At 59.6% G+C, this 16,189-nt stretch overlaps 1 protein-coding gene across 2 annotated transcripts; it reads left to right on the forward strand.

Moving 5' to 3' along the window:
• Positions 1 to 9,816: 9,816 nt before the first annotated feature.
• Positions 9,817 to 15,703, forward strand: LOC139020109 (E3 ubiquitin-protein ligase NEURL3-like). 2 transcript variants are annotated; one of them, XM_070429728.1, is made up of 4 exons: positions 9,817 to 9,892; positions 12,817 to 13,308; positions 14,167 to 14,238; positions 14,805 to 15,703. In XM_070429728.1, the coding sequence occupies exons 1-4, from the start codon at positions 9,865 to 9,867 to the stop codon at positions 15,011 to 15,013; spliced, it is 801 nt and encodes a 266-aa protein (XP_070285829.1). In that variant the 5' UTR covers positions 9,817 to 9,864; the 3' UTR covers positions 15,014 to 15,703. The 2 variants fall into 2 exon arrangements, with proteins under 2 accessions (XP_070285829.1, XP_070285831.1); XM_070429730.1 differs by having other exon boundaries at positions 14,811 to 15,703.
• Positions 15,704 to 16,189: the final 486 nt, after the last annotated feature.

The raw sequence follows: 16,189 nt of genomic DNA on the forward strand, positions 1-16,189 counted from the left end.
TGCAGCTCGGCAGCTCCTGTGTTGAGCATCTGCTGCCTGGTGGTCAGTGCACGTCATAGCTACCGATCAGCTGGTCACTTAGGCTTATATATATAAACTAGAGGCCCGTTGCATGAAGATTCGTGCAATAAGCCTTCTTTCCCCTGGCTGCCAGCACCAGTTTTCCTCTGGCACCCGGGACCCAGACCTTCACTCTGGCCACCGCCTTCCATCTTCACTCTGGACACAGTCTTTGCTGCGGCTGGAGCCTTCAGTCTTTCCTCCTCACCCCGGCTGGAGTCTTCAGTCTCCGGCTAGAGCTGCTCCTGTAATTCCTTCTGCCTCCCACCCTCCCCCACATAGCTTGATCGCTGCTTTGCCTGCAGACCTTGCAGACGGGCTCCTGGGTCCCAGGGTGCCACTTTGCCTGCGGCCTGGCTTTCCGGCAGCTCCTGGGGTCGCACACGGGGGCCTGGATGGCGGCTCCCGGTGTCCCACCCTGCCTGCAGTATGCAAATTAGCCGCCATCTTCATTGGTGGTTAATTTGCATATCATGCTGATCAGCCAATGGCGATGGTAGCGAAGGTACGGTTAATTACCATGTTTGTCTATTATTAGATAGGATAGTGACTCCTTTTTCCCTAGTAATGAATTTTGCCTTAAAGACATTTTTTTTTTAATCCTCACCCAAGGATATTTTTCCATTGATTTTTAGAGAGAGTGGAAGTGGTGGGGTGGGGGGGAGAAACATTGATATGAGAGAGTTACAGCCATCAGTTGCCTCCCACACATGTCCCATCCGGGGCCAGGGATTGAACCTGTAACCCAGGTATGCGCCCTTGACTGGGAATTGAACCTGAGACCCTTGGGTGTATGGGCCAACACTCTAACCACTGAGCACACCAGCCAGGGCATATTAATTTTGCATATTATTAATATTGCTGCACCATCATACTTTTATTAGTATCTGCTTAGTATAGAAATACTTTCAGTATTTCTGTGACCTTGTGCTTTTGGTATATTTCTTATAAACAGCATAAGGCTAGAGATTAAAAATGTAACTGGGAATTTCCGTTACATAAGTGGTCAGTTCAGTTTAAGTGGCACTTATTCCCTGGCACATCACAGGCCCCTGGGGGTGTTTGCCAGCTGTCTGGCTAGAAAAGGGCGTAACGATGTCCCCGGTGAAGGCACAGCCACGGGGAGATGGGTTGCATCACAAACGGGAGGGAGGGAGGCTCCCACGTGGGGCCCGAAGCCTGTATTCAGCTGCCCAGAGACCCACGGGAACTCAATCCTCAAGATAACGTGGGCCACCAAGATGGAACTCGAGGGCCCTGTCATCCTCCCTGCTAGACACTGTCACAGGATGTCACAGGATGAGGAGCAGAGAGAGCAGCAGGAGTCAGCAGGCGCAGAGGCCGGGGACAGGAACACTCTACTGGTATTTGTGTGTGTGTGTTTTGTTTGTTTGTTGTTAATCCTCACCTGAAGATATTTTTTCCATTCATCTTTAGAGAGAGAGAGAGAGACAGACAGACAGAGAGAAACATCGATGTGAGAGAGACACGTTGATTGGTTGCCACCCACACTCACCCTGACTGGTGCCAGGGATCGAACCTGCAGCCCAGGTACATGCCCTTGACCCCATCGAACAGTGAGCCTTCGGTGCGTGGACTGACACTCTAACCGCTGAGCACACGGGCCAGGGCGAGGCACCCTATTGTTAACCCCTGCATCCCTGGGGTTGGGTTGGTTCTTCTCAAGTTTCTTAAAGCTCCGGGGGGAAGGAGAGGCCTCCAAGGAGACAGAATAAGCTGGAGCCCTCTCCAGTGCCCAGCATTTAGAGACCCAGCCCGGCCACACAGAGGGAGTGTCAGGAGGCCCAGGAGGTGGCCACTCCTTGCCTAGGGACAGTGCCCATGGCCCGGCACTGGACACAATGACAATGGCCCAAATGAGCATCTACAATGGGCAGAAGCTCCAAGGAGCAGAGAAAAGATATTTTCTTACTCTCTGTGCGTTCCAGCTTTGGTGTGGGGCCCGCAGGACCTCCAGGGGCCCCTGGGAAATTCGCCTCCTGGCCAGCAGAGCTCATTCTCAGCAGCCGCAGCTCCCTCCCTGCCCACGGGCACTGCCCTCACCGTGGAGGGCACCCCCTGGACACCCAGCCCGTGTGCACGCAGGGGCCACCCAGGAGGCCTGCATGGGTGCTCACCGGCCTCTCACGCACAAAGCCTGCCCTCCTGCACCCCACGCCCCTCTGGCCACCACCCCTGCTTCCCTCCAGCACCCATTCTCTCCTTCCTCTCATAACGGCCCATCCCCACATCCAGCTGGACACAGGACTGTCCAGGCCAAAGGCTACATTTCCGAGTCCTGTAGCTAAGCTCTGGCCTGTGGGATGTGGGATGAAGGACGGGGCCGGTGCACCCTCTGGCCATGCCCGGCCCCGGCCCTTCCAGCTGCTGGCTGGACATGCTGCGGGCACGCTGGGCCACGTGGAGGCGGGCAGTGCCCCAGGGAAGATAAGCGAAAGTTGAGTGTCACGACAGCTTGGAAGAGTGGAGCCCCAGCCCCAGACCCGTACGTACTGTGAAGGGAATGAACCTCTATCGATAAACAGCCGTTTTGCACCTGTCACTGCGGCTACACTCACAGCCCATCAGATGCAGTCACTCGCCTGCACTCCCTTCTCAAGCAGCTGCCCCTGGCTTTTGCCTCCACCCCTCCTCTGGCCCTGTCCACACTGACCTCCTGGGCGAACACAGTGGCCTCGTCCAAGCTGTCGTCCCACCCACACTGGGCGAGCTGGGCCTGCCGCCTGCCGCCCCACCTCTCGGGCCTCGGGAACGCCGCGCCCGGTGCCTCCTGGCCTCTGGTGTCCCTCTCCAGTGTCCTGTCAGGGCCCATTCTTGTGCTCATCTTGCTCCTCTTGGCTTCTCCAAAGTTCAGTCTGGAATCACTACGGGAAGAAAGGCTAGACTGGTCTTGGAGGCAAAGGGGGTGCCAAGGTCCTGTCTACTGGGGTGGGGTCCTGTCTACCCAGACTCCGAGCTGGGCCTTTCTTCCTGGCGGCCACTGCCCATGCCCACAGCGCGGCTCCAGCAGACGTGCCTGGGCCACTGCTCTGCTTGCAAGGGCTGGCCGGCCCTCTCCCTCTGCCCAGCAATTGTCTTTCTCTGTTTCCAACATGGGTTGGGGCTCCCTGGAGTCTCTGTAGAGCCCGGGTAGTCGCAGGGGGTGGTGGCCTGAGGGCGTGGGGTGGAGGAGGGCAGGCTTTGAGTGTGAGGGGCCAGTGAGCACCCATGCAGGCCTCCTGGGTGCCAGCTGCGTGCGCACAGGCTGGGTGTCCACTTCTTGGCAAATGCATAACTTCCCCGCAAGCCACCAGTGTGGGCTGCTGACAGCGCTGCCTGGATTCTACCTGTGCGGGGCAGAGGTCCTCAGGGCCCTGGGGGTGCCCCACGCCGGCGCCTCACTCCCAGCCGCCCGCACAGGGCTCCAGTGGGAATGCTGTAGGGCACACCCATGACCCCAAGAAGGGCTCTGATGGCCCCTCTGGGAACAGGAGGGCGGCCCCTTTAGTGGTAAGAGCTGGTGTTTACTGGTGAATGCAGCTCCCTCGGCCTGTCACTCACCCACTCAGTCCTCCTATTAGCCCTCAGGTGGGCCTCTTCTTCCCATTTTGCAGATGAGAAAACTGAGAAGGCTCTAAAAGGCAACCAGCTGTCCAGGGGTTCACAGCTCTTAAGTGAGGAAGTCAGGATTTGAATTCAGTTCTGTCTGCGTCCACTCCATGTCCTCCTGGGCTAGTAACTCTGGAGGACCCATCAGACTCCTTCGGCTCAACAACTGGACGCCCTGCCCGCTGACCTCATCCGCCTTGGATGACTGGCGACTCCCACCTCTACAGCCCCACCTGTCCTCTCTGCTAAGCTTCCCGTGGGTTCTCAGGTGCCCTTGAGCCATCCGGCTGGACTCCAATATTCTGAGCGCAGGCTTGTTCTCAGCAGGTCCCTCCCCTGGTACCTGGCATCCCCTCCCACGGCCCCCAGGGCTTAGCTTGGGCTCTCTGTTGTGCCTGATTCAATCCTGCATTGCCTCCTCCTTGGTGCCCCCAACGTATCGTCTCCTAGCAGCTCTCCTCACCTGCACTCAGCCCCGTCTGATGGGTGGTTCCCCAAAGCAGACTGCTCCAGACCCCTTGGCCCCAGGCTCCTGCTCAGGATCCTTCAGTGATCTCCTGTTTTCTACAGAATAAACTCCAAAACCTCCTTAGCATGGCCTTTGCGATTTAGTTCCTTGCTGTCACCTTTCTCTACACACCGCAAGACCACTATTCCACTCTACCACTGGGCTAGACACTGCTAGCTGCCCATCCAATATCCACTCTCCTTCTTCCTCAATAATAAAGCTGCTTCCCCAATAAAAACTACACTTCTCAGCTTCCCTTGCATCTAGTTGTGGCCACCTTGACAACATTTTGGCCAGAGATGTCAACAAAAGTGTTACATAAGCTCTCCAGTAAGTCTGCTTAATGGACGCTGACTTAGCTGAAAAGAATGCCCCTTTGGGTCTTTCTTCCTCCTGCTGCCTGGAATGTTGATGTGCTGGCTGGAGCTCCAGCAACCTAAAGTGACCTTGAGTATGAAGGTCAGCGCTAGAACAGTGGATCAGAAAAGTAAAGAGAACCTGGTTATATGGGCATCGAGCTTTCGTGGTTGCCTTGGGCTGCCTAGTTTAACTTATTTTACGTTAAAAATATATGAAATCGCTTGCTTAAGCCACTATTCTTCTGGATATTCTGCTACACGCAAACAATTCTAATCTTAACTGGTACAGCCAGCCAGCACTGTGTGTGGTTACATTTTTGTGCCTTTGCATATATGATTCCTTCTCCCTGGGATGCGTTTCTTTCCTTCCCTGCTGCTGAAAGCCCAATTGTCCTATGGGGAGCGATTTTAAAATCCGTTGTTCCACAAAACCGTCACCCATTCCCCTTCTGTGCCCGTGGCTTTCCCGGTCCTGTTTGGCGCTCTTGTAGCACTGACCTAAGTACTAGGATGGACTTGACTGAGCGACAGGGTTGGGTTTTCTTCAGTCTGTGGCTACTCAGAAATTGGACAGTTCTTGGCACACAGTAGGTACTCAACACATTTCTGTTGAACACGCGCACACGCACACACACACACACACACACACACACACACACAGCGTGGATGCCACAGACTGGACAGCCTGACAGAGGTGTGGGGATGAGGGGGCACAGGAAGAAGGAAGGCTGGAAACCAATGAGGAGAGCATGCCTCCTCCCTCCCCTGCCCTCACCTCGGAGCAGCCAGGCCGGCTCCACATTCACACGGGGAGAGGGTGCTCCAGTGGCTGGCAGGGCAGCAACAGGGGACTCAGGGCAGTGGAGGGGCACAGGGGAGCCAGGGCCCAGAAAGATCTAACAGCCCAGCAGGGTGGAGGTAGCAGCACAGACCTAACTAGGGGCTGGCTCCTTTGCTGGCATACCCTGGCCTCCCTCTCCTGCCCTCTGTCCCCCAAGGCCCAGGGTGGGGATCCAGCTATTGACCCAGAGGGTTTGGTGGACCCTCAGAGTTGCTAGGGGGCTCGTGGGCAGGAAGTGAGTGGGCATGAAGGAGAGCCAGTGGGGGATCACAGGTGAGAGCCTTCGTGGCCCGGACCATTTCCCTCCAGGGTACGGGACCCACGGTCAGTTCCATTTCTCCCCACCAGGCGGCGGTGTTGGCTAAGCGCTCTGGCTCCCAGGGCCGGTTTTCCCTCATTCACTGTTTTAGGGCTGGAAGGGATTGAGCCAACTGCGACTTGAGGTCCAGCTGAATGGGTTTCCCATGTGTGTACACACCACCCGGCCCAGATGGAGGGCACTGCCAGCACCCGAGGCTCCCGTGTGCCCCTCCGGGAGGTGAGCACTCTCCTGCCTTCGAACAGCAGGTGAGGGTGCTTGCTTTTTTAACTTCATGTGAACGGAAGCATGCGGTGGGTCCGCTTGGCTCTGGATCACATGCGTGGGGTTTCACCGCGTCCTTGCGGATAACGGGTAACAGTGGTCTGTTTTTACTGCCGCTGTGCGACTACATGGCGGTTTCCGTCTCCACGCTCCTGTCGGTGGCTGTGAGAGGTTGGGAGCCCCAGGGAGCAGCGATGGTGCTCATCGGGGTGCATTCTGGGGGTCCACAGCTGTGGGCATGGGACTGGACAGAGGGGGGAGCCCCAACTGTTGTGGATTGCAACAGAAGCCACTCAGGGCAGCACCCCGACCTCGGAGGGACCGAGTCCCTCATTCCTGAAGCGGGATCTGAGCAGCGAATCACAGCGCCCAGCACAGCATCTGGGTTGTTTCTAGTCGCGGCATCATAAATAGTCCCCTGGCGGTCTCTGTGGACACAGTCACCGAGCCTGTGCTGGACAGTCCTGGCGGTCTCTAAGGACACAGTCACTGAGCCTGTGCTGGACAGTCCCTGGCTGTCTCTAAGGACAGTCACTGAGCCTGTGCTGGGCTGTCCCTGGCGGTCTCTGTGGACACAGGCACCGAGCCTGTGCTGGACAGTCCTGGTGGTCTCTATGGACACAGTCACTGAGCCTGTGCTGGACAGTCCTGGTGGTCTCTATGGACACAGTCACTGAGCCTGTGCTGGACAGTCCTGGCGGTCTCTATGGACACAGTCACTGAGCCTGTGCTGGACAGTCCCTGGCGGTCTCTATGGACACAGTCACCGAGCCTGTGCTGGACAGTCCCTGGCGGTCTCTATGGACACAGTCACCGAGCCTGTGCTGGGCTGTCCCTGGTGGTCTCTATGGACACAGTTACCGAGCCTGTGCTGGGCAGTCCCTGGCGGTCTCTGTGGACACAGGCACCGAGCCTGTTGGGTATCTCCTAGGAGTGGAATCGCCAGGTCGTTCATTCAGTGGGCAATTGTCAAACTACCATGCTGCGTTGTTTGGCACCCACACATCCTTGCCGACCACCTGCTGTGAGCTTGGCCCTGGTTGTTCTAGGGGTGAGTTTCTAGGCATGGCAGCCCCTGGCCTCTGAGTCTTTGGTTCAGTGGGAACACTTGAGCTCCGGCAAATATGATAAGATTGGGTCCCAGAGCTCTGAAGGCAGGAGACAGGGGCCGGGTTGCCGGTGCCCCAGGTGGGCTGTGTGCCCTTGGCTTTCCATGTCTGCTCAGCCGCAGGCTGGCACGAACCCGGGATAAGCCCTCGGCCTCCTCAGCTGTGTGTTGGGGACTGAAACAGCTGCCCAGCTCCTCAGAGTGCTGGCGACACCTTAGGGCTGAGCTCCGTGAAAGCCCCTTGAACTGATGGGCCCGGGGCACACTGACCGCCAGTGAGGCACCCTCAGGAGGGGGGAGGGGTGTGGGAGCTGAAGGGTGGGGAGTGGGGCACAGGAAGAAGGGAAACAGGGAGCCCGTGACCTCCCCTCCTGGAAGCGCCCCTCCTACCTTTGAGGGCCCAGTGCAGCCTGTAGTACTGACGGTAGCCACCAGGGGCCGCTCCACCCTGCGCAGGGCCAGTCACTGCCTTCTTGGACTAAACGTTTAGGACAGCCTTGTGCGGTGGGAAGGACGCAGGCTCTATCATGGGGGGGCCTCCGTCTCCCACTCAGGAGGCCAGTCAGCAACTATCCATAAAGCTCCCACTGTGTGTCAGCACAGTCACATGGAACAGACGTTGATAGCAACTAAATGCTCAGAAGGGCACAGTGGCCTGAGTCAGGAGACAGGAGGTGCAGCACAGTGGTTAGGGCACTGGCTTTCAGTCCTGGCTGTTCCTTACTGCCATGTGCTTGAACAAGTTGCTTCGCCTCACCGTGCCACAGAAAATAGGATTTTTCTGAGGAGTCGCCATGAGCATCAGCAGTTACCACAGACCTTCTCTCAGCACATCGTGTTTGTTAGCTGCGTGCATGTGGGCGTGTGAGGGGTTCTTCCTGGGCAGCCCTGCCCCTGCGTGTCAGGCCTGGGGATTTCAGCTCCTCAGATGCCCACTCCCTCTGAGGCCCTGGAGATAGGCACACCTCCACAGCCTGGCATCGGGTACAGCTCATCCACACAGGCCAAGTTCACAACCTGATTTCTCTGATAAGGTTCCACAATGACCTCTTTTACAGGAGTGTGGTTTATCAACAGAGTGCTCATGGCTACAGCCCTCTGGGGACCGCCCAAGGCAGCCAGTGGTACAGGTGGAACGGGTGGAGGGGAGGGGGAGGAGGAGAAAGCAGGATCTCTGGGCCCCAAACTTCCCAGAGAGAAGGGGTGCCCTGTGCCTGGGTCCCCCAGGCTGGGCCAGCTGGCACCATCCCCCTTGGATCGTGGTCACTGCTGCTGACCTCCCACCAGTTTGCCTCTGGCCTTTGCTTCTCGAGGGGACCCGAGGGCGCCTGGCAGGGTGCATGGTGTGGAGGAGAAGGCCAGGTGGCAGTGACAGCTGCTGAAGTCACGCACATCGGGGCTGGGAAGGACCCACGTCAGCTCATGCTGGCTTCCTGTCTCATACAGGGACACCAGGGCCAGGGAGGACAAGGAAACACAGGGGGTACATCCTGGGCCTCCACACCCCACCCCCAGCCCCGTCGCTGGCATCGCTCCTCCTGCTGCTCCAGGGACGTGCGTGGGGGTATCTGTCCCTTTAGCCAGGTTGGAGGTCTTGATCATGGCCTTGACCCGGGGTCCTGGGAAGGGGTCAGCCGGGAGGTGGAGGCCAGGGTACTCACAAGCCTCCAGACTGAGGACTCGTCTCTAAAGTAGGGTCCACAGAGCCCCCCGTTGGGAAAGCAGACTGCCAGGCACTCCCAGACCTTCCGAATCAATCCACACTTTACAAGCTCCCCAGGAGCCCTAACTGGTTTGGCTCAGTGGATAGAGCGTCGGCCTGCGGACTGAGGGGTCCCGGGTTCGATTCCGGTCAAGGGCATGTACCTTGGTTGCGGGCACACTTCCCAGTGGGAGATGTGCAGGAGGCAGCTGATCGATGTTTCTCTCTCATTGATGTTTCTAACTCTCTATCCCTCTCCCTTCCTCTCTGTAAAAAATCAATAAAATATATTTTTTAAAAAAACAAAAAAACACAAGCTCCCCAGGAGAGCCGTGTGCACGTGGAAAAGTGAGAAGCTAGAGGCAGCCACTTGCCCTCCCCCAGCCTCAGGTCCCTGTGGGTGGAGGGAGGGGCTCCCCGGCCTCATCACAGCTGACGCTCTGGGAGCCAGGCCTTTGGCCCCACCTCCTGGGGACAACTCGCACTTTGGGGTGGGTTCTGGAAGGTGGACCCTCAGCCCCAGCAAGGGCAAATGTCTGCCCTGGCTATACATTACAGCCTACCAGGGAGTTTTCTGTTGTTGTTTTAATCCTCACCCAAGGACATGCTTAAAGAGAGGAAGGGAGGGAGGGAGAGAGAGAGAGATCAATTGAGAAAGAAACATCAGTGGGTTGCCTTCCACACACCCCTTACCGGGGTTCGAACCCACAACCCAGGTATGTGCCCTGACCAGGAATCGAACTGGCAACCACTCGGTGCACAGGACAACGCTCAACCAACCGAGCCACTCCGGCTGGGCTACCAGGGTGATTCTAAAAATGACCGACTCTGGCCCCACCCTGGCCTCTGGAACCAGGGCCTCCGGGCCAGTGTGGGCACAGGTACTTGTTAACATGCCTCAGGCAATGACAATGCTTCCCTCATGCTGGCAGCGCAGCCAAGAGGCATCAGGAAATTCCCTGGATATTGTAACTCGTGACAGCAACTTCTAATTAATCATCAACTTGTAACATGAGCCGGGCCCATAACAAGGGACCAGTGGAGACTTCGGAAACCTGTCTCCTGGCTTCTTCAGACAACTCCTTCCAGACCCAATGGGGGCCCAGCTCTGCTCCCAGGCTGGTAAGTGGGAGCCCTGTGCTTGGTCCCTGCGCAGGGATGCAAGGAGCAGGGAGGCCCTGGGTCCTTGCCCGGGAAGCGTGGGGCAGCGGTGCAGGCAGTGCAAACATCACTCAGGAGCTTTTGAGCCCCACTGGGCCCAGCGAGCGGGTGCACTCGCTCAGTGAGGCACTGAGCTGTGAGCTTCCTGCCCCTGAGAGAGCCCAACAGCCGCCAGTGACTCAGCCCAGCATCCCTGTAGTGACCGGATGACCCACACAAAACAGCTGCCGTCAGGCCCTATTGTTTAGGGAGACGTCTAGCTGCGTGGGACACGGTGGAGTTTGGGGAGCCTCATGGGAGACGAGAGGTTCCAGCTGTGAAAATTGAGCTGTGGGACCCGGGTCAGGTCACCTTCTGTCTGAAGGCTGAGCCAGTGCCGCTGGCCTGCTGGCTATAGGACTGCTAGCCGCACAGCCCTAAGGGTGGTGGGCACCCGGTCTCTGCACATCACCAGAGGCCAGCGGGCATCTCTGTGAGAGGGCAGAGATGAGGAACCCGGCTTTTACTGCGGAGATGTGAGCGTGCCTCTCTGGACACTGCTCCCTCCCAGGCAAAGAGCCCCTTCCCTAGCAGCACTGAGGGCTCACACAGCAGCAGGTGGCACCAGGGCTGAGGGGCGGCAGGGGCGACCAGGCCACCGCTGCTGCAGCTGTGGCAACTGCGTGTGGATCCCAGGCACTGGGGGTGCCATGGAGGAGGCAGCACAGGGTGCAGGGACCAGGAGCTGCACCCAGGGCTCCCCCCCCCCCCCCCCCCCCGGTTCTGGCTGCAAGACTGCGGCAACTTGCACATCCTCCCCAAGCTCAGTTCCCTCTGAGTGCCTCCCCTTGAGGTGTGTGTCAGAGGGGAGAGGGGGCTGGGAGGCTGTAAAGCACTCAGGAGGCACCTGGAGAAGCTGGGTGGCTGGAAGGGGATGATGAAGATGAGGTGATCTGGGGGTCCCCACTGAGGAGAGGGCTGACTCTCAGTCACTGAGATTCTAAGAGCCTGGCTGCAAAGTTTCTCTGATTTGTGTGTGTGTGTGTGTGTGTGTGTGTGTGTATGTCAGGGGAGACACCCAAAAGGCCATGGTTCATGTTTCATGACTCACCTGAGGTAGGTGCTCATTGTCAGTCCTGGAGCAGGTGCATCAGGGCGGGAGGCCAGGGGCCAGGGAGCCTGCAGGCCTGAGGGAGGGGCGCCCACGCCTTTCATGCCTGTGAGCCAGCTCCAAACAGCATCCTGTGCCAAGTAGAGGGGGGCCTGGTGGGTTAGGCAGTCCTTCAGGCTCTCCGGAGCCCTTGGCTCCCCTCCCAGTGGCACCTCGAAGGGGCTGTGAGGTCGTTTGTTCAGGAGCCTGGACGAGTGGTCCCCTGGCAGCCGGTGACCTGTCCCCTCAGCCTCCCTCCTCTAACCATGTGAGCACAGCATCCCCATGGGCTGCCCGGGACCTGCAGAGGCCGATTGGGTGAGCTCTGCAGACGGTCAAGTTTCTGTTCAGGATGAACCCTGCTTTCCTGTGTCCCCAGGGCCCCCTGTCCTGCCGAGGCCACTCCTGGGGTGTTCCTCCTCCTCCCTGCACTCGCCTTCCTCCTCCCTCCCACCCCCTCCTGTCCCCAAAGTGACTTTCCCTGGTCCAGGGCAGCTGAGCAGGGAATGGGGTGGAAACTCCACCCACTGACCCTTCCTGCGGAAAGGGAGCGGCTTCAGCCAGGACAGGCCCATCTCTGCACTTACACTCTCAGCCCAAGGAGCCGAGCACGTGGGGTCTCCTGTTCCTCAGCCCAGGAGCCCTTTCCCTAGGGGCTGCACTGGGTGGGGCGGAAGCTACCCCTCTAGCTCTGCCGGTGCTGTGTGCTGACTGTCAGGAGGGGTTGAAGGCCACTCACTCCGCTAACCAAGCCTGTTCCAGGCTGCACTTCAGGGATGGGCAGTGACCCAGCCACGTGAGGGGGGGGGGGGGGGGAGGCGGGGGGGGGGGGTTCCAACCGCCCAGCTGGGCGTCCACCCCAACCCAATGCCTGCTCAGGCGGGCACCTAACTACTCCCATTCAGGTACCTGAGGACTCCTCTGGGCTAGGGTCTGACTCAGGTTCAGACTGAACCCACCTCTTTATTTCAGACTCCTTGTCCAACCCAGAAAGAGAGGGGCCCGGAGGGAGGCCGAGGGGAGGCGGGGAGGGTGACTCAGAGGCTGGGGGAGCTAAGACGCTGGAGGTGAGAGGAGGGGCGCTCAGGGAGCAGCTTCCCCCTCCTAGCTGCCCAGTGGTCAGGTTGGAGGCCCCGTGCTGTCGAAGCTCATCCCGGGCCTTGAGGGATGACTTGGGACCCCTCTCCAGCCAGTGCTCCACCCGAGGAAGCTGCCCGAACCCCCTCTCCCAGGGGGAGGCAGTCACCCCGCCCCGCCCCCCCCGCCCCCCCGGGGGCCTGGCCCTCACAAGTGACAGGTTGTTTTCGGGGAAATCAGAGTCAGACAAGGAAACAGCACCAACAAGGGACCCATCGGCCAGAGCCAGGCCGTCAGCCACCCTCTCAGGCTGCTCTGGGCACAGACAGAACGTGGACGGAGACTTTAAACATCCGCCCGCAGAGCCAGGGCGCAGGTGCCTGCGCTTCTCACAGCCGCTCTCCCACTAGTGACTCAACCTCGTGGGCTGAGAGCTGGTAGCGCCCGTTTCTCCAGCGGCTTCGGCGGCTTTAGAACCGCCCTGCGGGGGAACTGAGGCTGGAGGCCTTCCCGGACGGAACCCAGACCCCAGACAGGCCGCGGGGCTCCTCGCAGCTCTAGGCGGGCCTCGGGGGTCCCGGGGTGACGATGCCCCGAGATGCGTGGCGGGAGGGGTGGCGGCGGAGAGAAAATGAGCCGCTGGGCCCCGCGGCCGCGCTGACCCCCGCCGCCCCCGCAGGCGCGGACGCCGAGCTGCCCCCGGAGACCCTGCGCTTCCACGCCGAGGCCAAGGGCGCGCAGGTGCTGCTGGACGCGACGCGGAGCACGGCGCGCAGGCTCGCCACCTTCCACGACGGCATCGTGTTCAGCCAGCGGCCCGTGCGGCGCGGGGAGCGCGTGGCCCTGCGCGTGCTGGGCCACGAGGGCGGCTGGTGCGGCGGCCTCCGCGTGGGCTTCACGCGCCTGAACCCCGCGCGCGTGCGGGCGCCCAGCCTGCCTCCCTTCGTGTGCCCCGACCTGGAGCTGCAGAGCCCGACGTGGGCGGCGGTGCTGCCGGACGGCTGCGCGCTGGCGGGGGACGTGGTCCGCTTCTGGGTGAGCCGCCGCGGCCGGCTCTGCGCGCGGGTCAACGCGGGCCCGCGGCTGCGGCTGCGCAAGGGGGTGCCCACGGGCGCCCCGCTCTGGGCCGTGATGGACGTGTACGGGACCACCAAGGCCATCGAGCTGCTGGGTGAGACCATCCGCCGGGACCACGCACCGCCCCCAGGGGGAGGGGGCGCTGGGGGGGTACCCCACCCGCATCCAGAGCCTCCGGGAGACGTTCCTTCATTCATTCATTCACTCACTCACTCATTCATTCATATTCAGTCAGTGTCTCCATCAGCTCCTGCCGGTGTCGGGTATCAAGATGGGAGCTGGGGATAAAGCCCGGGCACAGGAAGGGCAACCTGCCCCTAAGAATGATAAGATCACACCCCACACATCAGTTAAAGGGCTGATCACCTTTCACAAAGGAAGACTTTTTGGTGGGGCTTTGCAGTCTAAGTAGGAGTTCACTGGGGAGGAGGGTGTCGAGCCAAGGGAACATATGAGTGAGGGGTAGAGGTGAGTAAGAGACAGCCTGTGGGGCAAGGGTCAGATGTGCGGTCAGTGGGTGGGAAACACCACCATCCCTCTAGCCGCCCGCGAATACAGTGGATTTCAGGGGGTGGAGTAGACACAACCATAGGAAGGCATGTGGGCATTCCTGGGTGTTGGTCCGTGGTCCCCCCAGCCGGCTGGTCACAGCTGCTGGAGCCTGGCCCCTGGGCAGCCTGGTTTGGGAGGTGTGGGGTGGATGTCCAAGCTGGGTGATGCCGAGGGTCCCCTCTCAGGGTAAAGAGGAGGTGCCTGAAGGAAGGGCGGCTTGGGGAAAAGGACCTGTGCCCCACAAATGCCCTGCTGGGTTAAATGGGAAAGGCTAGGAGGGGCCGTGAGATCCGGAGCTCTCGCTCTGCCACCCAGAAAAGAAGGCTTTGGGCGCTGCCTTGGGGCAGGGGGTGGAGGCCAGCTGTTCTCCCCGCAGGCCTGAGTCCCCCTCTCTCCCTAGATCCCGCGGTCAGTGCCTTCCCCCCAGCCTCTCCCTGGGCCCTCCCGCAGGAGACTCACCCGGACCTTGAAGGTGAGTGGTTTCCTGGAGAGCGGGGACTCCCAGGCCTCTAGCCCGGAGGAGCCGGTGCCCCAGCCCTGGGAGCTTGGGAGTGTCTTCCGAGGCCCATCACGGCTCACAGGCCCAGGGCCGACCCCTTGGCTCTGCCTACTGGCACCTAAAGGCAGGTGACAGCGCTGCTAGAACAGCGCGAGCGTTACAGGTTGCAAGAGCACGTTTGTGGGCAGATGTCATTTTGCCCCTGCTTTACAGAAGCAGTGCATGTTCATAGTGAAAGCTTTGCCAAACAGGAATGAACCAATATTAAGGCATGAAGAAGGAAGTGAAAAGAAAAACATCACCCAGGATTTCCTTGGTGGGCTGCCTCCCTATGGAATGTTTGTGTTTTGCTTTCTTTCCTTCTAAATTGGAACTTGATATTGACGTCTGCACATTATGGGTTTCTTACCCATTTTTTTCACTTGCTTACATTGTGAGGTTTTCCCAATATGACTGCCTGGTTCTCTGTGGCTAGAGCATGAGGAGGCTGCCCACCCCTTGACCCCATATGCCCTGACCTACGCTGTCCCCTTTCCCAGCCCCAGCAGGAGAGGAGTGTGCCGTCTGCCTCCACCAAGCTGCCAACACCTGCCTTGTGCCCTGCGGCCACACACACTTGTGCAGCTACTGCGCCTGGCGGGTCTTCGGGGACACAGCCAAGTGTCCCATGTGTCGCTGGGAGATCCAGGCAGTGGTCCCCGCACGGGGCCCTCCAGCTCTGAGAACTGAAGAAGGCCTCCCGGTGTGAGCGGAGGCTGGGCTGGCTCCGAACTGACCCCGCAGGGGAGAGGGGCAGCTGCCCTCCTTCTGGAGAAAAGCCAGGAAGGCGGGTTGGTAAGAAGCACAGCAGAGAGGGAGGTGGGGACGGTGTCTCTTCCCTTTCCCCACGGGTTAGGCCAGTGGGACGCGAGGAGCCCCTGACCAGAATTTCTCCCTGATGGGAGCCTGGTGTATGTAGACCGTGGCTCGACCATGGCCAGCGGGCTGGTGGTCCCTCTGCTTAGCTCCAGGTTCTTTGGTGCCTGGGGCTTGCCAAGGCTTTTGGCTGGCCACTTGGCACAGCCACAGCTGACCTAGCAATCCCTGCACGCTTAAGACCAGGGTTCTTGGGACGCGAAGAAGCCACACGTGTTGATGAGGAGGACCTTTGTTCAGAGGTGGGTGGCCGGGCCCCTGGTGTGAGAGCTGAGGAGTTCATGTAGCTGTGTGTGCCTATGGCAGCCCTGCCCACGGGGGTTGAGGAACAGGGAGGCTGGGTGGAGTGTTTACATCCCGTGTGGGAGCCGGGTGGCCGCCGACAAGCCCTCAGTGAAGTGGTCAGTGGTTCCCCGTTGCAGTGCGGCTGTGAGGACCCAGCGAGATCACATCTGAAGATGAGTCAGCGCACAAGAGAGCACTGTTGTCATTGTGCTTATTCCCTTGCTAATTTCCGAGCCATCAAAATAAAGCTCATCTTCTATGAATATGACTTTGTAATGAATATGCCTCTTTGTTCAGTCAGTGGGAGTAGGTGGAGCTGTGGCTGGTCAGGATGCTGGGACGCTTGGGGACGCGCCCTCCTGTCCTGCGCAGACACACACTGAGCTGGCAGTGGGGTGGGGAGGAGGGGGGAGCACGCGCTCTGGGCACTCAGGCCTGTGCGCTCTGCTGAGCACATGGAGGGGACCATCCTACACTGCCAGCCCTGAAGTCACAACCAGGCTTAGCCCCTGCCAGCCTTGATTTGGGGGAGACTGTCTGGAAGCTCTGGCTCCTGGATGAAAGGAGAGATGGACCTGGGCCCGCTCAGCAGGTGCTGGGAGCAGGGAGCAGGGAGCAGGGAGCAGCTCTGTGACTGTGGGAGGCTCTCCCGGGAGAGACCTAACCTTGGGCATGTGACTTGACCTTTGTCAGCCCCAGGTTCTTCACCTGTAAAGTGGAAATG

The sequence above is a fragment of the Myotis yumanensis genome, unplaced genomic scaffold (genome assembly GCF_028538775.1).
Source record: "Myotis yumanensis isolate MYYU_CA2020_CCGP unplaced genomic scaffold, mMyoYum1.0.hap1 SCAF_11, whole genome shotgun sequence".
NCBI lineage: Eukaryota > Metazoa > Chordata > Mammalia > Chiroptera > Vespertilionidae > Myotis > Myotis yumanensis.